This window comes from Pseudopodoces humilis, chromosome 29, assembly GCF_049639895.1.
Source record: "Pseudopodoces humilis isolate 2021_Gansu_Grassland_sample_001 chromosome 29, ASM4963989v1, whole genome shotgun sequence".
Lineage (NCBI taxonomy): Eukaryota > Metazoa > Chordata > Aves > Passeriformes > Paridae > Pseudopodoces > Pseudopodoces humilis.
The window spans coordinates 4238944-4264634 of NC_142228.1; the positions used below are offsets into that span (position 1 = coordinate 4238944).

General features: G+C 63.9%; 3 protein-coding genes across 7 annotated transcripts; 2 read left to right on the top strand and 1 right to left on the bottom strand.

The window, feature by feature from the left end:
• Nucleotides 1-9: 9 nt before the first annotated feature.
• Nucleotides 10-11154, bottom strand: PLCD3 (phospholipase C delta 3). 4 transcript variants are annotated; one of them, XR_015774653.1, is made up of 16 exons: nt 10878-11154; nt 8661-8822; nt 7294-7522; nt 7078-7207; nt 6406-6631; nt 5404-5605; nt 5173-5317; nt 4929-5081; nt 4696-4848; nt 4490-4525; nt 3758-3917; nt 2883-2999; nt 2649-2797; nt 1726-1861; nt 570-681; nt 10-490 (listed from the first exon to the last, which is right to left on the bottom strand). XR_015774653.1 is itself a non-coding variant. In XM_014261168.2 (16 exons), the coding sequence occupies exons 1-16, from the start codon at nt 10978-10980 to the stop codon at nt 402-404; spliced, it is 2337 nt and encodes a 778-aa protein (XP_014116643.2). In that variant the 5' UTR covers nt 10981-11154; the 3' UTR covers nt 10-401. The 4 variants fall into 4 exon arrangements, 3 of the variants coding, with proteins under 3 accessions (XP_014116643.2, XP_014116642.2, XP_087924066.1); XM_014261168.2 differs by having other exon boundaries at nt 570-719; nt 4696-4845; XM_014261167.2 differs by having other exon boundaries at nt 570-719.
• Nucleotides 11155-14666: 3512 nt separating this feature from the next.
• Nucleotides 14667-21748, top strand: ACBD4 (acyl-CoA binding domain containing 4). 2 transcript variants are annotated; one of them, XM_005532634.3, is made up of 10 exons: nt 14667-14785; nt 14854-14974; nt 15059-15143; nt 15214-15334; nt 17352-17465; nt 18215-18321; nt 18917-19067; nt 20229-20380; nt 20953-20997; nt 21305-21745. In XM_005532634.3, the coding sequence occupies exons 1-10, from the start codon at nt 14716-14718 to the stop codon at nt 21413-21415; spliced, it is 1077 nt and encodes a 358-aa protein (XP_005532691.2). In that variant the 5' UTR covers nt 14667-14715; the 3' UTR covers nt 21416-21745. The 2 variants fall into 2 exon arrangements, with proteins under 2 accessions (XP_005532691.2, XP_014116630.2); XM_014261155.2 differs by lacking the exon at nt 17352-17465 and having other exon boundaries at nt 21305-21748.
• Nucleotides 21749-23322: 1574 nt separating this feature from the next.
• HEXIM1 (HEXIM P-TEFb complex subunit 1) lies at nt 23323-24695 on the top strand. The gene has a single exon (XM_005534662.3). It carries the CDS (start codon nt 23469-23471, stop codon nt 24381-24383), a length of 915 nt encoding a protein of 304 aa, XP_005534719.2. The 5' UTR covers nt 23323-23468; the 3' UTR covers nt 24384-24695.
• Nucleotides 24696-25691: the final 996 nt, after the last annotated feature.

Sequence of the window (25691 nt, forward strand, 5' to 3'; positions counted from 1 at the left end):
TCCCCTCAGGGACTGCAGGGTGATGGCACCGTCCCTGCACCCCAGGAGAGGGGCTGAGATCAGGTGTGCCAGGAGTGGTGAGATTTGGTGTCACCCCTGTGTGGCTGTGCTGGGCTGTCCTTGGCCCAATCAACCCATCCTGGTTGTCACAGCATCTGTCCCCTCAGGGAGGGGAGGAGCAGGGCCCCGGCAGATTGGGTGGCACTGGGGAGCAGGGAGGGGATCCCCCACCCCTTTGGGTCCTCCCAGCCCTGCTGTCACCACAGGCAGGTGAGCAGTGTCCTCGGACTGTCCCCACGCAGGGTGCCCACCCATGGAGGAGCCTGTTGTCCCCCACACGGAGACACAATGTCCCTCCCATGGGCAGCTGGGGACACAAGGATGTCCCTCCTGCGGACACCTCACAGGCTCTTGCACCGAACGTGCACGAAGAGCGTGGCGGGGGACAGGGATGCCCCGTCCTTGGAGAGCAGGTGGATGTGGCGGTACCCTGGGGACAGAGGGGGCTCAGCGAGTGCCAGGGGGCTGTCCCCGTCCCCAGAGGGCAGCGGGGTGGCACCTGCACCCACCTTGGCGCATGCTGGGCAGGGGCAGCGTGAACTGCCCCACGAAGTCATTACAGGAGGTGCTGTCATAGTCCTCCACCACGAAGCGCACCAGGGCCAGCTCGGGCACCCGCACCTGGAACCGCAGCGTCTCCTCCCAGCGCGGGTTGAAACCTGCGGCACCGGCGTGGGGGTGGGTGGGGCCACCGGGGCCACCGGGGCCACCCAGGGACCAGCAGGGACCAGCAGGACCCCCCCGTGCACTGCCCCGGCTGAGCTGCCGTCCTGCACTGGGGGATGTGGGGACTGGGGCAGGCTGGGGGAGTGGGGTGATGCTGGGGCCACAGTGGGGTGTACTGGGGAAAAGGGGGCCATGCTGGTTCTGGACTGGGCTATACTGGGAGAATGAGGGTTGTACAGTGACTGTGGAGGAGTGTGCTGGAGGGGTGGGATCATAGTGGGATTCTGATGGGATATACTGGAGGAATGGAGGTTATGGAGCTGGGCTGGACCATACTGGGAGAATGGGGGTCACACTGGGGCCACAGTGGGGTATACTGGGGGAATGGGGGTCACACTGGGGCTGTGGATACTGGGGAGAATGGGAATCACACTGGGCTTGGGCTGGGTGTACTGGAGGCTGTAAAGGAGCAGCACTGGGAAGAACTGGGACACAATGGACCCTGCCACTGGTGGGGATCTGGCTGTGCTGGGGAAGGGACATCGTGGTGCTCAGAGGGGACTGGGATGTCCTGGGCACTGGTTCTACCGGCAGTGAGTGCTGGGTGTGGGTACCCCATGCACTGTCCCTCAGGGGGATCACCCTGGCATCAAGGAGTCCCTGGATCAGGGTCCCTGGGGTGTCCCTGGCACCAGGAGTCCTGGGGGACCCCAGGGTCAGGTGTCCTGGCACTCCTGGACATCAGGGGGCCCTGAGGTGTCCCTGGTGTCCTGGAGCACCCCCGGAGATCAGGTTCCCTGGGGTGTCTGCAGGGATCAGGGTGCTCCAGGGGACCCTGGGGACCAAGTTGTCCTTGGGCATTCCTGGGAATCAGGGAGTCATAGGGTTGTGAGAAGCAATAGGAATTGGTTGTCCCTAAAGGTCAGGGTGCCCTGGAGTGTCCCCATGGGTCCAGGTGCCCAGGGGTGTCCCTGGGGCTGCCCAGGTGCCAGCACTCACCGTTGTTGAGCTTGTGGTGGGTCTGTTGCTTGGCGCAGTCGGCCGGGATCCCGTGGATCTCCACACGCACAAAGGGATCCACGATGGAGCTGCCCTTGTCCCTGTTCAGCTTGGGCAGCTGCTGTGCTGTGATCACCTGTGGCACAGGGAGCTGGGGACCAGGGGACAGGCACCACGAGGGGCCTGGGGGGATGGGGGTGTGGGGGAAGGACTCGTGCCCCCAGGAGAAGGGACATGGGTGGCACTTGGCTGGGCTTGGGGACACGGTGAAAAGAAGGGAGGTGGCTGATGCCACCCAGTGGTTGACACAGCTGGATTTGGGGACAGGGTTGGTGTCACCCAGGAGAAATGTCATGGGTGGCATAGCCAGGAGTGGGGATGGGGTGAGGAGGAGGGAGGTGGTTGGTAGCACCCAGGAGAAGGAACATGAGTGGCATGTGGCTGGGTCCCCAGGAGAAGGGATGTGGGTGGCACCTGGCCGGGACTGGGGACAGGTTGGGGAGGAGGGAGGTGGACAATGCCGTCTCAGAGAAGGGACATGGCTGACACCAGCTGGATTTGGGGACAGATTTGGTGTCACCCAGGAGCAGAGACATGGGTGGTACCCAAACAGATGTGAGGGGAGGGTCAGTGTCCCCAGCAAAAGAGAAGTTGGTGACACCCAGGAGAAGGTGTGTGAGTGGCACCAGGCTGGACATGGGGTTGGCATCACCCTGAGGAGACATGGGTGGCACCTTGCTGGACACGAGGTTGGTGTCACCCAGAAGAGGTTGGGTGGCACCTGGTTGGGAGCTGGGTTGGTGTCACCTGGGAGAAGATGCAGGTGGCACCCGGCCAGGCATTGAAATGTCATGGGTGTGACCGAGCAGGGATGTGGGTGGCACCCACCCGGGCCTGGGGACAGGCTCAGGGGGTGTCCTCACCCTGATGTGCAGCGCCAGGCGCCGGGACCCCTCCCCGGGGGGGCAGCGCAGGCAGAGGGGCTTCAGGACGTAACCACAGCGCCCGTTGGGCAGGAAGCGCCCGGCGTTCAGGTCCATCTCGTACCCCGGCGTCTGGAAGTTGAGGGCCACTGTGGGGACAGTGGATGGGGTGTCAGGGTGGGTGACAGCTCCAGGGGTGGGTTCTGGGTCAGGGGAGGGCCTGGGGGGTCTCACCCAGCTGGCAGCCAGCGTTCCACATCTCCTGGGGGTTGTAGTTGGCAGAGTTCATCTTGAGCCCCAGCGGGTACACGCGGCTGAGCTGGCGCGCATTGTACCGGACCAGCGCCGGGCCTGGGTGGGGGACACGGCTCAGAGGGGCCACAGCACCCTCAAGTTCTGCTGGGGGGCCCCAACAAATGGTGATGGGCCCAGGGACACAGACACAGCCTGCCCAGCTGAATGGGCCTGAGCCTTAAATGTGACTCAGGCCCTGAAACCAGACCCCAGGGTTCTGACCCCAACCCTGGACCTTGATTTTGGACCCCTGACCCCAAACTTCTGACCCTGGATCCTGATCTTGACCCCACACTTTGACTTTAGGCCCCTGACCCTGGACCTTGACCATGGAGCCCAGACCTTGACCCTGATCCCTGGACCTCACACTCCAAACCAAAACCCCCGAGCCCATGCCCTGACCCAGATCCTAATCCTGGACTCCAGACACTGACCCTGGACCCCAGACCCTGAACACTGACTCCAGTCTTAATCTCAGGCCCTGACCTAAGATTCTGACCCGAGCCCTTGACCCCAGACCTCAATTCCTGGACTCCGACCCAGACTTTATTCCCAGCCCCAGGCCCTGGACCCAGATGCCACATCCTAAACCCTGATCCTTGATCCTGGTCATGTGAGCCCAACCCTGGCCTCTGCCCCCAGGCCCTGCCAGCAGACCCCAGTCTCACCCACCCAGGGCAGCCTGGGTGAGGCCAGTGTGACCCTGACCCCACCAATGGAGCCACCCTCGAGACAGAGCCCATCATTCTCAGCCCATCCTGCATCCCAGTGACTCAGGACTGTCCCCATCCCTGTCCCCATCCGGTGGCCCTCACCTGCCTCCTTGATGAGCTTCCGTGCCTTCCTCTCGCTGAAGGAGGACATCTGGCAGGGCTGGGGGTGGCGCAGGGCCTGGGCCAGCCCGGGGAAGGGGACAGCCTGGCAGTACACCACCAACGCCGACAGCTCCGGGGACACCTGAGCCGCGTCCTTGGCCTGCGGGAGCCACCGTGGCATCAGGGACAACCTGGCCCTGGTGGCCACCTGCTGGCCCAAGGGTCTAAAGACCCCCTCCCCTGCTAGTGCTGAGTGCTGAGACCCCCAAGGCCACGGAGACCCTCAAAGCAGTGGAGACCCCAAGGTGGTGCAGAACCTGAGGCAATGGAATGATGGACCAGGGGCTGATGGAGAATTCAAGCACGTTGAGAACCTGAAGTCACGGAGAACCCAAGGGGATGGACAGCACAAGATGTTGGAGACCCCAAGATGAGGGAGACCCCAAAGTGCTGAAGAACCTGAGGTGATGAGCACCCCAAGATGATGGAACACTTGAGGTGACAGAGACCACAAAGTGATGCAGACCCCAACAGGTCACCCTGGATGTGATGGAGGCCCAACATGATGGAGAGCTTGAGGTGACAGAGAAATCAAAGTGCTGGAAACCCCAGAAACAGGCCACTCAGCCCAGCAGGAAGAGGGAGGCACAGCTGAGGGGTCCCCAAGCTCGGTCCCCTCTCCCAGGCAGTGACAGCCACTCAGTGCCCCCCCAGCTCCATCCCATGACCCACCTGCAGAGGTTTGATCTCCTGCAGTGACTGCAGCGACTGAAAGAGGAGAGAGCAGGGCTGCAGAGGGGGGTGGCAGAGCTGGCAGTGCTCAGCTGGGACAGTGCCGGGATGCCGTGGTCCCCCAGCACCACCAGGATGCTCTGATCCATCAGGACCACCAGGATGCTGTGGTCCGACAGAACCACATCCCAGGGGAGGTGTCTCACCCGCCGGGGGCTTCTCTCCTGCACCTTCTCCTCCTCTTCTTCCTCCTCTTCCTCTTCCTCCTCCTCAGGGTCCAGAAGGGAGGTGACGCTCCGGGGCTCCTGCCACAGCTCTGGCAGCTTCTTGCCCTTCACCAGGATCTTTTCCTTCAGCTGCTACAGGAGGCAGTTCCGAGCTCAGGGCTCGGAGGGGACATGGGGACACCGTGGTGTGCACCATGCACAGGTGGCCTTACCTCTGGTGAGGGGAGATCATGGGGGTCCTGCCCCTGCAGGGGCTGGGTCAGCAGCCTGTCCCCCAGGATGGCCTTCATGTGCCGGGCCATGGTGGCCTGCTGCTCCAGGCCGCAGTGGTTCTCCAGGGACAGGATAACGGGGTAGGGAGATTTCTGGGCATGGGGATGGGCAGCCCTCAGCACCTGGCACCCAGCATCCCACACCCAGCACCCAGCACCCCTGGGCTGCCGGCCCCGGCCTCACCTCGAAGGCAGAGTCGCGGATGCTCTCGATGACGTCGCGGAAGAGGATTTTGGAGGTGAGCGTGTGCCCGTGGTACACGACAGGTTCCCCATCCGAGCCCTCCCAGCAGTCCAGCTCCACACAGCGGCACCCTGCCCTCAGTGCCCTGCCACCACACCGGCACCAGATGAGTCCCTGTCACCCTCGAGCCACGGGACCCTCCGGGGCTCCACGGGGACCAGGGACACGCACCTGACATAGGCCTCGGTGCTGCTGGTGCCGCCGATCTGGTTGCGGGTCAGGTAGGTGTTGTGGGAGGAGGAGATGAAGTAGTGGCTCAGGGGCTGGTTCATGTCCTGGTGCACCTTGGTGTGCTCCTGGTTGAGGATGTCACCGGCAGCTGAGAGCAGGTACATCATGAAACCATCCAGCATCATCAGGTCCTGCCGCTTGGCTGTGGGACACGGTGGGAGGTGTCACAGAGGGCTGCCGTGGTGCTGGCAGGGTGACACCCTGGGGACTTTCCCCACTTGGAGGTCCCAGTGGTGCCACGGTCACTCCTGACCTGGCACTGTGGCACCCAGGGGATATATAAGGTCCCTCAAGTGTCCCATCCATCCTGATGTCACTCATCCTGCTGGTGCCACATTCACTCTGGATGTGGCATGGTGACACCCATGAGGCGTGGAGGTTCCCTGTCCCCACCCTGATGCCATCTGTCCTCCCAGTGCCATGGCCCCAGACCTGGCATTGTGGCACCCGGGGAGGTCCCCTTTGTGTCCCATCTCCCATCTGATGTCCCCCATCCTCCTAGTGCCACATCCACCTTAAGGGTACAATGGTGACACGGAGATCCTCCATCCCCACCCTGATGTCCCCTGTCCTCCCAGTGCTCTGTTAGCCCTGGACCTGCCATAGGGGCACCTGAGGGTGACAGAAGTCACTCAGCAGTGTCACATTCATACCAGAGCTGGCATCACGTCACCCATGAGACGTGGAAGTCCACCTGCTGTCCATCCCCACCTTCACATCCCCACGAGTCCCCAGAGTGTCACATCCAGCAGGCACCAGCCAGGCCGTGTGTTGGATGGGTGACACTGGGGGCACCCTGGGAATGGATACCAGGACAGTAACAGAAGCCTTGGAGGACCCATTTTGGGGGTTGATGGCACCAATCAGAGCCCCATCCCTACATCCATGACCTCCCACGGCTCGGGCAGTGCCCATCCCATCATCCCACACCCTCAGCCCTACCCTTCTCGTTGAGCTCGTAGGTGCGGATGATGGTGCGGGCCTGGCGCAGGCTGGAGTCCTCGCCCTGATCCCTCAGGAAATCCTGCAGCTCCTCGGCTGACAGGACCCGATCCTCGCCCGAGTAGCGCCCGAAAAGCTCCTCCAGCTCCGGCCGCCGCAGCAGCTGCCGGCAAAACTCCTCCAGCTCCCGGCCCTCCAGGCGCTCGTTGCCCGAGTGGTCACACTCCTGATGGGACACAGCCCAAACTCAGGGACTGTCCCCTCCCTGTGTGGATGGGCTACAGCCACACCTGTCCCCAGAGTTTGGGGGAATTCAGCTACTGTCCCCTCTGTTCCCCCATCCAGAGCCCTCTGACCCTCCACTCTGGGATGGAGCAGAGCACAGCTCTGTGCCTCAGTTTCCCTAGGTGGAAAGGGATCTCGGGAGATGGCCAGAGGGACAGTTCTCCACAGGGAAGAAATGTCCCACCTTGGGGACACAGGGAACAGTGGCTGGGGCAGCTCACCCCACCTCACCCCTCTCCACCATGTGCTCCTGCTGGGACCCAGCCACTGGTGGCATGGGGTGGCTTTGCTGTGAGGAGTTTGTCAGTTCTCTGTGCTGGGGAAGGCAGAGAAGGAGGCAGCAATTCCCTCCCGGAGACAGCGGGTGGTGAAGCACGGGACAGGCACCTTGAAGAGCTTGGAGGCGTAGACATCGTCCATGTCGATGTTGAGCATCCTCAGCATGCTCTTCACCTCCCGGAACGACATCTTGTTGTCCTTGTTCCTGTCTGCTCGCTGCAGGACCCCATGGATCCAACTGCCCCGGGGTAAGGAAACCACCCGGCGTCACCCTCAGCCGTCCCCACCCTGTCCCCAAGTCCCCAGGGCTCCCTCAAAGGATACTGGTCGAGCTTCTCCATCTGGCTCATGGCCTGCAGCCGCCCCATCAGCTTGGTGAGCCCCTGCACCCAGTGCCGGGCGTCCTCCTCTCCGCGGGCGGCCAGGTCGAGGTTCTTGCGGCGGCCCTTGAAGGCGAGGGTGAAGCAGTGGCGCTCGGGGAAGGCGGCTCCGTGCTTGCGCAGCCCCTCGGACTGGCGACCCTCGCGGACCCCCTCGATGTTCGCCACCGAGACTGCGGGGACACGGCGGGGAGGGACGATGGACGCGCTCCCCCGGAGGGTCCCACCTATGAACATCCTGCAAGACACCCTGGCTGCTGAGGGACACCCCGCGGAGCCCCAGGGGACAGGGCTCGGCTCCTGGCGGCGCCGCAGCCGGGTTTAACCCGCTAATCCCAGGCGAGACAGGAGCCGCGGCCGCCGGCCCTGCGGGGATGGGGACGCTGGCAGGGGATGGAGCCCAGCGGTGCCAGCTCCAGGCACCCATCCCAGATCAGAGGGTGGAAAGAGACGGGTGACGCCGGGGAGGGGGACAGAGTCTGGCCGGGACAGGACCTTGTGCTGACCCCAGGGGGATGGGGAAGGGTGGGGACTCCTACAGCTCTGCATGGAGTTTACTGGGAGGCACTGGGAAGTGTTGGAAGGCTCTGGGAGCCATTGCGTGGAGTTGGTTGGAGTTCAGGTACAGGGTGGGGGTCCATATTCCAGATTGAATTCATATCTGGGGTGAGGGGCTGGGTCCCAGCCTTGGGGTGCAGGTCCTGCATTGGGGTGTGAGTGCTGGGGGATGTCTGGGTCCTGGGTGGGGGTCGGGGTCCAGGTCACAGGCGGGGATCCAGGCTGGGATCTGGGTCCCAGGGGGCATCTGGGTCACAGGTGGAGGTCTGGGTGGGGTCTGGATTGTGGAGTTCCATGTCCCAGGATTGGGTCTGGTTCTCACTGGGGGATCTGGGTCCTGGGTTGGGGTCTGGAACTCAGATGGGGTCTGGGTTCTGGGTGGGGATCCAGTCTTGAGTGGGGGTCTGGGAACTGGGCTGTGGTTGGGGTCCAAGGTGGGGCTCCAGGTGGAGTTTTGGGTGCTGGGAATGGATCTGTGTCCTGGGTGGGGGTCCAGGCCCTGGGGTAGGGTCTGGGTCCCAGGTGGGGGTTCTGGATTGGGGTCTGGGTCTCACATGGTGTCTGGATTCTATGTGGGAGTCCAGGTCTGAGGCCGTGGTCCTGGATTGGGATCCAGGTGCCAGGTGGGGGTCTGGGTAAGGGTCTAGGTCCTTGGTGGGGGTCTAGGGGTGGCTTTGGTCCTGTCCCTCCCCACAGCTCATGGCACTGCAGGATGGTGTCCCCGAGCCCCCATGGGACAGTCCCAGCACTCACAGCTCTGGGGGGAGCGGGCGCGCCTGAAGCGTCCCTCGAAGCAGACGGTGACCCCGTCCTCCTGCAGGCGGAACAGCCGCTCCCTGGAGCCCCCCTTGGCCTTGACCTTCCAGAGCAGGGACCCCTGGAGCATCCGCTGGACATCCTCATCCTCTGTCAGGCCTGCGGGGACCAGCCCTGGGCTACTGGGGGAACTGGGGGCACTGGAGGTTCCAAGGGTGTACTGGGGTATGGAGAGTGGTGGGGCTGCTGCACATCTGTGTGCACATCTGGATGGGATGGGATGGGATGGGATGGGATGGGATGGGATCCATGGGATGGGGTGGGATGGGATGGGATGGGATGGGATGGGATGGGATGGGATGGGATGGGATGGGATGGGATGGGATGGGGTGGGATCCATGGGATGGGGTGGGATGGGATGGGATGGGATGGGATGGGATGGGACGGGGCAGACAGGGCAGGATGGGATGGGATGGGACAGACAGGATGGGACAGGAGTGGTGGGACAGGACAGGCAGGAGAGGACAGACAGGACAAGCCACTGCCCTTGGGCCCCTTTGGAGAACAGTGTGGCTGCTCAGGGGGAACAGGACATAGCAGTGACACAGCCCAGCTGCTCAATCCCAGCAAAGCTGCCTGGATCCTGCATGGAGAGTGCCAGGATGGTGCCAGCAGCAGAGCTCAGGCTGGGAACGATGATGGGGTGGACTCGGGGGACTGGCGGGCCCACGCCTCAGCCAGGACTTTTCCATCTATTCACAGAGTGGTTATTTCCTCCCTTTTTTGTTTTGGCAGCCATTCCTTACATCCCCAGTGGCCACATCCTGCTCTAGACGGAGATTCCAGTCCTGGGCTGGGCAAGGGCGATTCTGGGACTCCCAGGGACTTCCTGAGCCAGCCATGGCCTCGGGGATGCAGCCACCAGCTGCCAGCACCTCCTGCATGGTCACATCCTGCCCAAGGTGCAGGTGCAGGGCAGGTATGGACACACGGCTGCATGAGCGTGGGGTGCAGGGATGGATGGACACACGGATACAGGTCCATGGGCACAGGGATGGACACAGGAATGTCAGATCCGTGGGCACAGGAGCGTGGCTGCACGGACACCTGGGTGCATTGTGCACGAGGATGCACAGACAAGGACACACGGACACACGGATACAGAGACACAGGGATGTACGGACACATGGATCTGCTGGTGCAAGGACAGACGGACGCACGGATACTCAGCTAGATGGATGCACAGGTTACACGGATCCAGGCACATATGGATGCACAGACACAGATGTTCAGTCACAGGTGCACGTGGACACGGGGATGCACTGATACATGGAGACACAGGTGCAGGCATGCATGGATGCACAGGTGCATGGATGCACTGCTGCCAGGACACACGGACACGTGGGCACGTGGATGCACAGGCACTGGGATGCATGGACAGTCAGACATGGCGGTGCACAGACACAGCGGTGGGTGCTCCAAGCCAAGGGGATGCACAGACATACAGGTGCCAGGGACAGACGGACACATGGATGTATGGATGTGGAGGTACAGGGACAGATGGACACACAGACACACGGACATGGACACACGGAGCTGCAGCAGCTCCAGGCACACAGCCCCGTGTCCAAAGCCGTGGGGCACAAGGCCAGACTTGGCCCTTCCCACTGCTCCCACTCTGGACTGGGCCAGCCACTCCCAGGGACACACCTTGACCTTGCTGGGCACCCACTGCCCCTGCCTGGACTACTGAGCCCCGTGTGCCCACTGTGCCATGGGCAGCACCCCTGCCTGGGGAAACTGAGGCAGGGTGTTGGAGAGGGTCCTGGGGAGTGGGACCTCAGCCTTGGGGACAATAAATACCCTGAGCAAGGGGGCTCCTGTCACCTGTGATGTGGCCAAACCCTGACCCTGATGTCCCCCAAGGGCTGGGGTGATGCACAGCTGTTTTGGGTGGCCTTGGGGACCTCTCCCATCCCGGGGAACCCTTCCCTCTGTGGGGGACCCCATCCACCCGGGGGACCCTCCCTAGCGAGGACCCTTCTGTCCCTGGGGACCCATCTCTGCCATGGGGGGACCCACCCTGCTATGGGGACCTATTCCTGCCACAAGGGTCCCCACCCACTTCGGGGACCCTCCCATCCACGGAGAACCCTCCCGGACCCCTCTGGCACAGCCCTGACGGAGTTTCTGCCCGCTTTCCCCCGAACTCACCCATTTTCTTCAGGGCTCTCCCGGGCCGGCGGGAGCCACCGGCAGCGTCTGTCGGGGCACGGAGCTGCTCGGCGGCGGGACGCGCCTTCCTGCCGCAGATCATGACTCGGGACCCCCGCTACCGCCGGTACTCCCGGTGTTCCCGGTGTTCCCGGGACTCCGGTGCTGGTGGCGCTCCAGCTGCCCCCGGTGCCCCGGGCAGTTCTGCTGCTCCCGGTACTCCCGGTGCCCCCGGCCGGTGTAACCGGGCTGGGCGGTGGCGGAGGTCGGGGCTGGGGCTGGACTGGGGCTGGGCGGCCGAGCCGTGACCGGGGCCGGCCGCGGGGAGGGACCGGGAGGAGCCACATCGCAGCCGGCCGCTGTTAACCATTTGTGCCGGCCCGGGGCGAGCGGGGCTGCCCGGGACGGGACCGCACCGGATCCGGCCCACACGGGGCTCCTTCTGCACCGGGGCTACCTCAGCACCGGGAACGGGCCGGGGTCCCGCCGTGCCCCCGGGGGTTCGTTCTGTGCAGTGGGTCCCGCTCTGTCCGAAGGGCCGGCCTGACCCGGGACACACCGGGAGTCCCCGGTGCTCCCCGCGGGTCCGCCTGCACCGGGGAGCGGCCCAAGGGACACAGCGGTCACTCTCTGTGCCCGGGGACCAGCGCCACCCCGGCAGCGCTGCTGGGGACCCAGGACACCGCCTTTGCTGTCACACCTGGGGCACCCAGAGCCCACCTGAGCCCAGCTATGGACTGGGTGGCACCGGGCCGAGGGGCAGTGCTGGGACCCCCAGGTGACTGTCCCCACTGATGGGACACCCGGGGAGGGACAGCAGCGTGAGCTGGGGAGTCCCAGAGCCCAACGGGTGGGTGTGGGTGGTGGGAAAGACCCCCAGGATCATCGAGTCCAGGCTGTGCCTGACCCTCACCTTGTCACCAGCCCAGAGCACGGAGTCCAACTGTTCTTGGGCACCTCCAGGGATGGGGACTCCACCAGATCCCTGGGCAGGCTTCCAATGCCTGACCACCCTTCCCATGGAGAAATTCCTCCTGATGTCCAACCTGAGCCTCTCCTGGCACAGTTTGAGGCCATTTCCTCTTCTCCTAGTTGCCGTTTTCCCACAGCCACCGCTGCGGAAGGGACGGGTGACTGCAGGCTTCTCCCAAAAATCCAGGGGAACAGGGAGGCTGTCCCAGGCCTGGCTGGGCTGTGGGGACCAGGAGCTCCAGGACAGGAACAGGAGGTGACTTTCCCCAGTGCCAGGGCTGCAGGGGTGCTGCCAGCCCCTGGGTGGGACAGTTGGGCATCCAGGGGTGAGAGCAGGGCGCACTGGAGAAACATCTGGGCAACATCTGGGCACTTCGAATGATACCTGAGTATCCTGGGGTGATGTCTGGATACTTAAGGCAGCATCTGCGTACCCTGGGGGAATATTGGAACATACTGAGGGAGCACTGGGGCATCCATGGCAGCATCTGGGCATCCTGGGTGATATCTGTGTGTCCTGAGCAACATCTGGGCACCCAGAGCAACAAATGGGCACTCCTGGAATAAGCTCTGGTAATCCCAGAGCAACCTCTGTACACGCAGGAGACATCTGGGCAGCCCCTGAGCAGCCTGGGACAGTGTTTTAGTGCTGTAGTTCAAGATGTGGGCAACTCCTGCAACATCTGGACAGTCCCTGGGCTGTTTGGAGGGGATAAAGCTCTTCCTTAATACTTTGGGGTCAGGGGACACCAGAGTCACCCCAAAAATGCACTTGCAACTCACATAACTGGGCTCTGCTCCAAGTTCTTTTCCTCCCATTGAAACTGCATTCCCAGGAATTCAGCAGCAGATGCCTGGACCCGCTGGGATGACCAGGATAAACACCTCTGGCTGCAAAATCCGCAGCACCAACAAATCCCCGTGCGGTTCCTCCTCTCCCGCGGCGTTGCTATTTTCTCCCGCCCGCCAGCGGGTTGGAAAGGATCCCATGGAAAGCAGCAGCTCGCATTCCCGGCCGCTTATAGCACAGCACGTGTCCCGTGAATCAGCGCTCGGGATCCGGGGCTGGCTCTGCCGGCAGCCAGCGAGGCCCTGTCGCTGTTCCGAGCAGGAATCCTGAGTCAGAGCTTGGAAATGGCCGGAGGTTTAAAAGGCTTTGCTGCTTTTGGTTAATATGTTTATTAATTTTTTTTTTTTTATTCTTTATTTCGTTTTATTTATTTGATCTTCAGTTGGCAAAGGAAATGTTTCACCTGCAGATGTGGATGAGATTTAGGGCTGGGGGATGTTGACCCGCTTGGATTTGGGATTTGGAGGTGGGATTAAGGTTGGAAAACTGGAGTGTGAGGCAAGGATGAAGCCAGCACAGGGATGCTGAAAGCTGCTCTGCATCCCAATCCCAGGATCCAGCCCTGGGCCAGATCCAGGTGGTCCCCACAGCACCCCAGAACCTCCCACCTCCCTTGTTCTGCCAGGTCACACATTGCCCACATCCCCACAGCTCCCTGCCTTCAAGGAAAGCCCCTGGAGCAGAGGGGGCTCAGAGACCCCAAATCCCGCACCTTCTTTACTACCATAATTAATTAATTTGGATAATAATTAACAGTGGGTAAAAGTATACACTGAATAAAAGAACAGTGGATGAAGTTGGATAATAATTAATTGCTCTGCCTGACCCAGCTGTCCCTTCCCCTTGCAATGGGACCCTGCTCCTGCCCAGTGGCCTGGTGACACTGTCCCAGTGCCATATTCAGATCCCCAGTGCAGTGTCCCAGTCTCCATCCCCTGGGACCTTTGGTGAGAGGCTCCATTGCACTGTCCCCATGCCTGGTGCATTGTCCTGGTGTCGCAGTGCACGGCCCCAGTGCCCCCATGCATGGCCCCAGAATCCTGGGTGAATATCCCAGACTGGTTTGGGTTGGAAGGGACCTTAAACCCACCCAGTGCCACCCCTGCCATGGCAGGGACACCTCCCACTGTCCCAGGCTGCTCCAGCCCCAATGTCCAGCCTGGCCTTGGGCACTGCCAGGGATCCAGGGGCAGCCCCAGCTGCTCTGGGCACCCTGTGCCAGTGTCCCAGAGCATCCCTGTGCACTGCCCCTTCCTGCCTGCCATGTCCTGCCTTGTCCTGCCTTGTCCTGCCTTGTCCTGCCGTGTCCTGCCTTGTCCTGCCTTGTCCTGCCTTGTCCTGCCGTGTCCTGCCGTGTCCTGCCTTGTCCTGCCGTGTCCTGCCGTGTCCTGCCGTGTCCTGCCTTGTCCTGCCGTGTCCTGCCGTGTCCTGCCTTGTCCTGCCGTGTCCTGCCGTGTCCTGCCGTGTCCTGCCTTGTCCTGCCGTGTCCTGCCGTGTCCTGCCTTGTCCTGCCGTGTCCTGCTTCCCAGCCTGGGTGGGGCTGGAAGGTCGGTGGGTGAAACCCTGTGACACACTAAGCACTGTCCCTGTGTCCCTGTGTCCCTGTGTCCCTGTGTCTGTCCCTGTGTCCCTCTGTCCCTGTCCCTGTCCCTGTGTCCCTGTGTCCCTGTGTCCCTGTCCCTGTCCCTGTCCCTGTCCTTGTCCCTGTCCCCACTCCCTGCAGTCCCCCCCATCCCCGCCAGGGGGCGCCCCTCCCCCTCCCTCGCTCTCCCGCCCTCTCCCGCCGCCAGGGGGCGCGCGCGCCGCGCTCGGCGCAGGGAGAGCAGGCGGGGGGGCCCGGTCCGGGAGCCGCGCGCTGATTGGGCGCGGCGCGGAGGGGGCCGATGGAAGGCGGGCGCTGATTGGGCGCGGCGCGGAGGGGAGCCGATGGAAGGCGGGCGCTGATTGGCCCCGCGCTGTGCCCGCACGGAGAGGGACCCGCGCCGGGGCCGGGCCGGGGCCGGGGCCGGTCCCGCCATGGAGGAGCCGGGCTGCGGGGCGCAGTTCCGCGCCGCCGTGCAGGTGATCCAGGGGCTGCCGCGGAGCGGTGAGTACGGGCCGGGACCGGGGCCGAGCAGCCGCGGCGCCGGCGGCCCCGCTGACCGTGTCCCGCAGGTGCGTACCGGCCCTCCTACGAGGAGATGCTGCGCTTCTACAGCTACTACAAGCAGGCGACGGCGGGGCGCTGCCAGGGCCCGCGGCCCGGCTTCTGGGACCCCATCGGCCGCCACAAGTGGTAAGAGCGGGGGGATCCCGGTTCCGCTCCGGTTCGGGTTCGGTTCGGTTCCCCCAGCCCCGCTGACGGCCGCCGGCCCCGCAGGGACGCCTGGCACAGCCTGGGCACGATGTCCAAGGAGGAGGCGATGGCCGCGTACGTGGCGGAGATGAAGAAGGTGGCCCAGAAGGTAACGGGGAGGCCCGCGGGGCCGGGCCGGGCGCTGCGCGGGGCCCGTGTCCAGCCGCGGCCCTCCGCAGGTCATTGACACCGTGCCCATGGACGAGACCACGGAGGAGATGTTCCGCTACTTCGAGCCGCTCTACGAGGTGATCCACGACATGCCCCGGCCCCCCGAGTCCTTCTTCAAGAGCAAAGGGGGTGAGTGGGGGCCGCATCCGTGCCCTCGGTGTCCCCGGCACCGCCTCCGGGTCCGGTTCGTCCCCAGGGCCCATCCTGGTGCCGCTCCCTGAGGGGACACGGCGTGGACACACCTCATGCCACCGACCCTGGCGGGACACTGCCGCTGCCGAGGGGCTCTTTGGGCACAGCCGTGTCCCTTTGTGTGACACACGTGTGTGAGACACATTCTGGGCTTTCTCTTCGCAAAACTTTGAGGCAAGAATTGGAGATCTGCCCTTGGCCGCAGTCCCTGTGTGTGGTGGGGCAGGGATCAGCTCCTGGCGAGGCTGTGCTTCCCTTGGCGCCGGCTCAGCTGCTGTAAACATCTGGACAGCTCCTGCACGGAGGGGATGTGGAGAAACAGGGCTTGAGAAATGGCATTATTTGGACGGGCTTGTGCTAGAGGAGAATCCTGCCCAGCCCTTTCCGTGCCTCTGGCTGCCACCTCGTGCCGGGAGGGGCTGGGGACCTGTGCCACCCCCAGTGCAGGGCTGTCCTGGTGTGTCTGACTGCTGAGGAGCAGCCGGGAGAGCGAGGGGGTCAGCAAGGCACCGCCAGCAGATCAGCTCAGCAGCGGCTTCTGGGGCTTATTCACCGCGGGTGTGTGACCTGTCAGTGGTTTGGGAGAGCCCTGGCAAACAGATTCAGTCTTGGCCATCTGTCCTGTGCCTGTCACCCCCTGCTCCCAACAGGGCTGCCAGAAGCAGTTTCTGTAAGGCTTGGCCCCAGGGTGGCTGCTCCTTCCCGTGGTACCCGGCTGCTTTGTTCTCCATTTTGATGCTGAAACCCTTTAAAAGGCAGACTTAGTTTTTCTCTGAAATTTAAAAGCTGTGTCTAAGTTGGTTATTATCCACTTGGGAGTGTCACTTACAGGTGACTGTGGGGTGAAGGAGCCCGAGGTGGCTGCAACTGAGGTGCAAAGCACTGAGCTCTGGAAGGTGTTGAGTCATTTGTGTTAAAGGTTCCCCAGCCCACCTTCAGACACTGCAATCACAGCTTTGGTTGCTCCTAACTGGAGCAGAAAGGGGATTTCAGAGTGTGGAGCGTGGCAGGTGCCTCTGGCCGCTTTGGGCACACAGCTGGGAGTCTGGGCAGCTTTGGTTTTCTTTATTTACAAAGACAAGACATGATAAAGCAGCACTTGGAACCCAAATCATGGATGGTTCCAGGTCCTAACAGGTCTCCAGTGGTTTCACCAGTCTTGTGAATGTGGCTGGCTGGAGCCAGGTGTGTCCTGGTGCTGTGTGAGGGGACAGGACCCTGCCTGCACCCACCACTGACAGCACACCCCGAGGAGGATTTGGGAATGGGGAGGATCCCAGAGCAGGGCAGCCCTGGCACTACCCCTGCGTGGGCTGCAGCTGCCTTGATCCCCTCAGTGGGTCCCCTGTGATGCCACAGGCAGGTTGGGGACAGCAGAGAGGGGCAGGCAAGGAGCAGCAGGGCAGCTGTGTTGGCACACACCTGCCAGAGCAGGGAGCAAAGTCCTGGGGCTGCTGGAAATCTGGCTGGGAGTAACTGTGAGGGCTCCACGGGGAAGGGCTGGGTTACACAGGCTGCTGCTGCCCCACGTCCTTGGGGTGCTGCTGCCCACACAAGGCTCTTCCAGCCAACGCTTCTTGCATTGGGCTCTTTATTACTGTGGGTGTGTCGTGGGCACTGCCAGGGGACAGAACTGTCACTGTCACTCACCACAGTGTCACTGTGTGCCTGCTGCCACAGGGGCTTGGGGACAGGGACACCCCAGCCTCCCCTGGGTGAGTGAGGTGGTCTGCACAGGGTAAAGCCACATGGATTCCTGGGCTGTCAGCAAACCAAGCTGGCTCCTCTCCTTCCCTGCCAGCTGCTGGCACCTCCACAGGCTGCTGGTCCTTGGGTGGTCCCTGCCATCTGCGTGTCCCCCAGCTGTGCTGGCAGGGCACGGGGAGCCAGCACTGCAAGGACAACACGACCGACCCCACAGAATGACCCTGCTCTGCCTCTTCCCTCCGTGCAGAGAGCCAGGGGTGTCCGGATGGGCCCAGCCAGGATGTCCCAGCGAGCAGCCCGGCTCTGGAGAGCCCCAGGGACACCGTGCCTGGGGAGCAGCAGGACGGGCAGCACACGCCAGGTTGGTGTCCCTGGTGCAGAGACCTCATGGAGCGGGCACTGGGGCTGGGGCTCCATCCACCATGGAACTGTTGGCTTCAGGCACCTCTGCTCCAACCCTGCTGCTGTTCCAGGCACTGCCCACACCACGGGGCTGTTTGTGGGTCCAGCTCTCACTGGGGTAACCCTGGACATGTGAGGTTGGCTCTGCCTCACTCCTGCCTGTGCAAGGGGGCCTGACTCTGCTAAACTGCGGGGACAAGGGGAGGCTGTTCCCATGGACTGGGAAAATACCGCCCTGGAAGGTCCGTGATGCATGAGAGGATGTTCTCCCTCGGCTCAAGCCACGTTTGCTGCTTCCCTGGCACTGGGATTCACAGGGTGCTGCAGGGAGGTTCCTCCTCCCGCTCCAGCCTTCCCCCAGGAGCAAATATGGTCACGGAGCGAGCGCCGGTGTCCCAGCCATGGCAGCCTCGAGTGCTGGGGCTGGCAGCACTCCAGGGAGCTGGGCAGTTTCCCTGCCTGTGCCGCTGCTGCCCCAGGGGCTGTGGGTATCGCACCAATGGGACGTCATGGGTGGCAGAAGGGGAAATCAGTCCTTGGATTCATGGCCATGATCTGGGCCACATTAACAGAGCTGCTCCTGCCCCTGCAGTGCCTCAGTTTCCCTCTGCTGCCTCCCCCTGGGCACACACATCCCTTGTCCCACCTGCTGCCCTCCGGACACAGCCCCTGCCCTGCCTGGGACTCAGCCCTGTGCTTCCCTTCCAGGAGCTGGGCTGGCTCCTGCCCCCGAGGCGCTCGAGGGGAGCCAGGTGACGAGTGACTCAGAGGGGGACACGTTCTGTGACACCCTGGAGCAGATGGAGCCTGAGAAGGTAACGGAGGAAGCGCTGGAGGCTTTGCCATCCCTGCTCTGCCCTCTCTGCAGAGCACCACCAGCCTGGGAGCCTCACAGAACCTACAGGGACGCCCTCCTGCACCTCTCTGTGCTTCCTGTCGCTCCTGGAGCCTGGTCCCTATTGCAGAGGGGATCCTGAGGAGCCTCCCCAGCCCCCCATTCCTGTGGTGCAGCTCTGGTGGGGTACTGGGGGCTCTTGGGGCTGGGCACAGCCAGCAGCTCCACATGGGTGCCACCACCTGGATTGTTTCCCCTGCCACTTCTCCCTGCTGCCACAGGCCACAGTTGGCACTCGAGGTGCCGTGGTGAGGCGTGGTGGATCTGGTGGAAGGAGGAAGGAAGACCCCCCCTTTTTTGCCACCTCAAGTCTGGGCACCTCACTCCCCTCAGGTGTTGCCTCCCAAGCCAGGTGCTGGCTGGTGTTATCTCTGGGACTGAGCTTCACCCACACACCCTCCACCCCCAAAAATGCCTCCATGGGACAGAGAAGGATTCCACTGGTGCCCTGCACCCCTCTCACTGCCCTGGGGAGGGGAGCAGGGGTCTCAGGGCCCTTCTCTCCCATCTCATAGGCCGGGCAGGTGCGGGGGCTCACCCCAAACAGGGTCCAGGCTGGGGCTGAGCCCCCAGTGCCCCACAGTGCTGGGCAGGGCCAACGGGATGAAGGCAGAAGAGTCAAGGGGAGCAGCAGCACCGACCTCACAGCCCTGGGCTCCGAGAGAGGTGGGTGCAGAGCTGGTCCCTGCGTGCCTTCCTGCTGCTGCCCCACCTCCCATGGGCTGGCCTGGGGGCATGGGGGTTGCCACCACCCCCAGAGAACCGAGTTTGGCTCCAGCACCTGCAGGTGGCTCATCAGTAGCTGAAGGAAGTCACAAGTGTCCTGTCTCTGCATCCCTTGGTCCCCAAGCAGTTCAATGGCTTTAGTCCTTTAGGGATGCAGCCTTTCCTTTGCCCATTTCTTGCACTGGTACTAAGTTGCTTAAATGTGGAGGATGCTCTGCTGGCTCTTCAGCAGCCAGGCAGGGAATGCAGCCCCTGGCTCCCTGTGCCCAGCTCCTGTCCCTGGTCCAACCACATCAGCGGTGCCTTTGGATGTGGGTGGTGCCAGGGGTGAGCCTGGCCCAGGAGGGCAGAGGGTGAAGCTGGGCCCTGTGCTCTGGAAGCCTTGGGGACAGCAGTGATCACCTGATGCCACCCAGCACTGCTGCTGGTATCTGGGGACCACCAGGCCTCGAGCTGTGCCACAGCAGGGAGGAGCCTCCTGCCCCCTCTGTGCTGTCAGCAGACATTCTGGGCTGCCCTGGGGTGCCATTGCCACCCTCACTGTGGAACTGGAGCCATTGCCTCACCTGGGCACAGCCCACGTGTCTCACCCTTTCCCCTGTTCTGTTCCCTTCTGGGCTGCTTGACCTTGGCACTGAACTTGTCCCGAGGCCGATGGGGCCGGGCTGGGCTCTCCCCAGGGCCTGGCAGCGAGTCCCTGCCTGTGTCCTGCTCACAACCTGGATTATCCAGGCTGGTTTGGGGAGAGCAGGGAGGAGCTGTCCTGGCCCTTTGTGTCCTGCCTGGTGGTGGCACCTTCACCAGGTGTCAAGGTGACCCACACACACCCCAGCAGCCACCCCGTTGGTGGGCTGGCCACCCACTGCCACCACCATGGCACTGGAGGGACACAGCAGTGCATGGCCCTGGGGACAACCTGGGTGCTGCTGGGCTGCCAGGCTGGGCTGGGAGCGGCTGTGGCATGGGCAGCCCACGGCAGGAGCCCTGTGGGAGTCACTGCTCACCAGTGGGTGACAGCACGGGGTGGGCAGTGCTCAGCCAGCCCTGGCAGCCGTGTGCCCATCCCTGTGCCCATCCCTGTGCCCATCCCTGTGCCCACAGATGTCTGGCTGGCCGGGGGGGCCCTCGGGCTCACCCCGGGGCTGGCGGCAGAGCTGGAGGCCCATGTGGCCAGCACGGTGCAGGCGCTGCAGGAGGAGCTGTGGCGAGTGCAGGAGCGGCTGAGCCGGCTGGAGACGCTCGGCACTGCCCAGGTACGGGCTGGGGGCAGGGCTGGGCCAGCCGGGCTCAGCTCCGAGCCCTGGGACAGAACTGGCCCAGGTGTGGGGACCCCTGCAGTGGTTGGTGACACGTCCTGGTGGGGCCGAGGCCCTGATCCGGCCCATGGTGCTGGCAGGGAGCTGCTGCCCCTCGCTGCCATTGCCCCCCTCATTCCCATTGCCCTGTTTATTCCCACTGCTCCCCTCATTCCCATTGCCCTGTTTATTCCCACTGCCCCCCTCATTCCCATTGCCCTGTTTATTCCCACTGCTCCCCTCATTCCCATTGCCCTGTTTATTCCCACTGCTCCACTCATTCCCATTGCCCTGTTTATTCCCACTGCTCCACTCATTCCCATTGCCCTGTTTATTCCCACTGCTCCCCTCATTCCTGCTGCCCTCTCATTCCCGCTGCCTCTGGGGTCCTGCCCAGCTGCACCACCTGGATCCCTCGCAGGAGCCCTGCATGGACTCTCCAGGCCATTTCCTCCCTCTCACAGGGACACAGGGGCTGGAAGGGGGGGTGTCAGCCCCACCTGCACCCCAAAACCTCTCCTGTCTTGTAGGGGGACACAGCTGGGACAGACCCCGGCCTGCCATTTGTTCCACAGGTGAGTTGATGGTGGAGGAAGCGCTGCAGGGTGGCCCTGCTGTCCCCCTGCCCACCCAACAGCCCACCATGGCCTGGGGACACAGCTGGAGGAGGTCAGGGAAGGGACGTTCAGCTGGGGAGCAGGTGACACCCGTGGGGACACGACCCCAGGGATGGCGGTGTCGATGCACAATCTGCAGAGAAGGGATGTGACCAGGAGCACCGAGCAGTGGTTCCTTTCAGCAGAGAGCTGAGGGGGGTGTTTGGTGACATCGGTGACACCTTTGTCCCCTTCCCCACACCGCCTCTCTCTGTCCTGTCGCCAGGCGATGTCCCCGTGGCGCCTGACCGTGTCCCCACGCACGCTGCTCTTCCTGGCCACCTGGCCCTTCGTCACCCAGTGGCTGCTGCGCCACTGGCAAGGCAGGAAGAGGTGACCACCACGTCCCCGCTGCCACCGCCACCGCTCCTTCCCCAACCCGCTTTGCACGAGCCGGGGAAGCGCCACGGAGCCACGCGGGAATCGCTTCACCAGCCACGGGCTCTGCAGGCCGGGCCCGCCCGGCCGGGGACACCCCCGGGCACCGGCACCGACACTCGGGGCCAGCAGCGGCACCGGGAGCGGGGATGGGCTCGCCCCGGGCGGCCACCCCGGCACTGCCACGCACAGACGGACCAGGAGCAGCTGCGGCCCCGCAGGGACAGCCACGGGCCCGGCCACTGGGGCCACGGGGTGCGGGGACATCACCGAGCCTGCCTCAATTAAAGTTGCCTTTTCGGTTCAGCCCCGCTGCCTGTGCCCTGCGAGGGGAGAGGACCGCGGCCAAACGCTGCGGCCTGGCCACCTGCTCCGGCCCGGCCACTGTCCCCACCCGGTCACCCCTGTCCCCTCCTGGTCACCTCTAGAGGGGCATGGTGGCGAGGCTGCCTGCCATGTCCCCGGTCCGGAACCCATCCCGTCCCCCCGGCCGATCCCGTGCCCACCCCGAGGGTCGCCCCCACGCCAGGGGGTGGCGGTGCCACCCCCGCCCTGTGCCGGAGACAACGGGGGGGAAACCCCCGGGACCCCGCGGGGGAAGGGAGCGGCTGGGGACCCCCGAGACCTCCCTGGCCCGGGATCCAGCAGTGCCATCCCGGGGGTCCCCGGTGCCGGTGTGGGGGCTGGGCAGGGCAGGTTCCCCCCGCTGGTGACACAGCCACAACCCCCCCGTGCCCCGCCCGGCCGTGGGGCTCCGGGACCCCCCTGTCCTGCTCCCCCCTCAGACACGGAGCCCCAGCAGCTCCCCCAGGGCCGCCCCCCGGCCCGTCCATGGCTCCCCCCAGCCGTGGGTCCTATGGCGTGTGTCCCTCAGCGGGGACCCCCAAACCCCTCCGGTCCCCTCAAGGCCGCAGGGCCGCCCCCGAATGTGGGGCCCGAGGGGGACATCGCCACCGTGGGTGGGGGTTGCAGGACCAGCAATGGGATCAGTACCGGGACCGGCACAAGGCCCGGGACCTCCCCATCCCCCTCCTTCTCCTTCCTATTCCCCCTCCCCCCCCGCACCCTCCCAGGCTTCGGGAGAACCGCTCCGCACCGCCCCTGCAAAAAGGGACGCGGCGCCTTTAAGAAAGGACTTCTTTCCGCTTTGGTTTGTTTACATGTCCCTCCGCCAACTGCAGCACCGCCGCAAGCCGCACAGCGCCGAGATCCTTCCGCTCGCCTCCTTCCCCCCGGGCCCGCGCACCCCCGGAGCCCCTCCCGGCCCTCCCAGAGCCCGGCCCGGCCGGGCCCGGCCCTGTACAACTGCCCCCGGTCCCGGGGTCGCAGCACCGCCGGCGGCGCCTCCGCCGCTCGGGGACTCTTTTCGGACCGTGCCACAGCTCCACCGTGGGGGGGGGGCGCGCGCGCTGCCCTCGGCGCGGGCCTGAAGGTCGCGGGGCGCGCGCGGCCCCGCTCACGGGGACTCCCCCGTCGCGTGGTACGGCCCGGTCCCGCCCACGCCCCCTCGCGATTGGTGGAGGCGCGCACGAATGACGTCCATCCAGGCCAATGGGGACCAGTTCCTGCAACGGCCGGGGGCGTGTCCGTGCGGGCGAGCCCGCCCCCCGTGCCCGCCGATTGGCCGCGAGGCGGCACCGCCCGCGCGCGCGGGGCCGTGGCGGCGGCGCGGGGCGCGCGGGGGGGGGGGGGCCCGGCGCGCGGGGGGGCGGGGCGCACAGGGCGCCTGCGCGGAGCGGGGCGGGGCGCGCGCGGGTATAAATCGGGCGGCGGCGGCCGAGGAGAGGCAGTCGGGAGCGGGCGGCGGCGGGTGCGGGTTGGGACGTGGGGTGGGATTGCGGGGGGAGCGGCGGCGGCGGCGCGGGCGGTGCGGGGGGGGAGGCGGGCCCGGCGGCGTTAAACCCCCCCCCTCCTCCCCCACTCCCCTGGGCCATGTCCCGGGCGGCCTGAGCGGGGCCGGCCCCATGCGGCGCCGGTAGCGCCCGGCAGCGAGCGTAGCCGAGCGCAGCGCTATGGCCGACGCTGCGCCCGCTGAGCCGGGGCCGGAGCCCCAGTGCGAACCGGAGCTTCGCTCCGAGCCCGAGGCGCGGCCGGAGCCGCAGTCTGAGCCCGAGCCGCAGCCCGAGCGCGGAGAGGCGCCGGCGGAGGACGGCGATGCCGGGCGGCTGCCGCCCCCCGGGGCGGAGGCGGCGGCGGGCGGCGCCGAGGGGCGGCCGCCGGCGGGTGGAGCGGGGCGTCCCGGCCTGGGCCCGCGGTACCGGGCCGTGGGACGCACCGAGGAGTGGCCGGTGAAGAAGAAGCACCGTCGGCGGCCGTCGAAGAAGAAGCGGCGCTGGAAGCCGTACTCAAAGCTGAGCTGGGAGGAAAAGCAGCAGTTCGATGAGCGGCAGAGCCTCCGCGCTTCCCGGCTGCGGGCGGAGATGTTCGCCAAGGGGCAGCCGGTGGCTCCCTACAACACCACGCAGTTCCTCATGGAGGACCATGACCAGGAGGAGCCCGACCTGAAAACTGGGCTGTACCCGCGGCGAGCGGCCGCCAAGTCGGACGACACGAGCGAGGAGGATTTCCTGGACGACGCGGCCGACGAGGACGGGGGCAGCGACGGGATGGGGGGCGACGGCAGCGAGTTTCTGCAGAGGGACTTCTCGGAGACGTACGAGCGGTACCATGTGGAGAGCCTGCAGAACATGAGCAAGCAGGAGCTGGTGAAGGAGTACCTGGAGCTGGAGAAGTGCCTCTCGCGCATGGAGGAGGAAAACAACCGGCTGAGGATGGAGAGCAAAAAAGCCGGGGGGGAGGCGGCGGACCCGGCGCGGGTGCAGGCGCTGGAGCGGGAGGTGGACAGGCTGCGAGCCGAGAACCTGCGGCTGCTGCGGGAGCAGGAGCTGCCCCGGCAGGAAAAGGGCCCCTGCAAGCCGGGGGAGTGACACTGGGCAGGGGGGCGCGGGGGGGTTTTTACAGTGCTGGGTGGAACATTCGGTCCTTGTACAGAGTCGCCGCGGACCCTTTTTACGGGCTAAATTGCAGCTGGGGGGGCCGAGGGCTCCCCCTTTTTTAGGTGGCTGTGACAGGGCAAGGGGGGGGTTGATGTATTGGTGATATCTGGTTTATGGTTTTAATTTTATTTTTTTTTGTGTCTAAACCAAAAAAAAAAAAAATTCCCCAGGAAAGCTGTAAATTGGCCAAAACTGACTATAAAAAAAAAAATATAGAGGTCTAATAAATTTAATTACTTGTAACTGTAATAGTTTTGGTGTGATTTCTCGAAAATAATCAGAATGGCATTTCACCAGGGAATACACCCTGGATTATTTTCATCGTGTTATAACTGTTGTTTGATTAAACTTAGTTGTAATTCCCCACTTAACCCTTTTTGTTATTATTTTCCCCTATTTGTTTTCAATTTTAATTCTGTTTAAGGAGCTGAAATAGTTAAAAGTACCTGGAAAGGGGGTAAAATGGTGTGTGATGGACACAGAGGGCAGCTCACTGAGGTAGGAGTAGCCTCAAGTCTGTCTGTTTGCCTAAGGCTCACTTAAACTTGACTCTTTCCCTGCAGCTCTGTAGGAATCCAGGTCATTAATTGAAATCTGGGCAAAAACTGCCTTAAAAAAAAAAATCTACTTCAAGCTACAAGTGAGAGAGAAAAACCTTAAAGTTTTGGAGCAGCCCAAGGAAAAGTTTTGGTAGTCAGCACTTGGCCTCTGAAATGGCTGACGAGAGCGCCGGGAAAGGCGATGGCTCAATCTCCCTCCTGCTGCACCTGAGAGCCGGAGGAGGAGGGAAAAGCAGTAAAAACTCCGAGCGCTGGAGCTTTTTTGGGGGCAAACAGGTCCATGAAGGGCTGAGGCTGCTCTGGCTGGGGCCGAGGTGCAGGCAGAAGCCGTCGGGATCGGAATTGGAGGTGATGAAAGCTGTACCTGGCGAGGCAGGGCCCGCAGCAATGGGGGAATCGGGCCTGGGGGAGGGCGGGGGGACAGGGAGCACTCCGGGGGTAAAGCGGCAGCGCGGAGGGGCTGGAAAGGTCCCACCAGGGTTAACTCCAGCCTGGCCAAAGCCCTGCCGCTCCACGGGGAAATCCAGCCTTTAGCAGGTAACAGAGTTCAGGGGGATGGGGGGAGAGCACAGGGACAGCCCCAGCGCTGCCAGCGCAGGTGGGGTGGGGTAAAATCGAGGGTTAAAGCGGCCGAGGGAGCTGCTGGAGGGGGGGATGAGACCGATTTTATCCCCCCGCC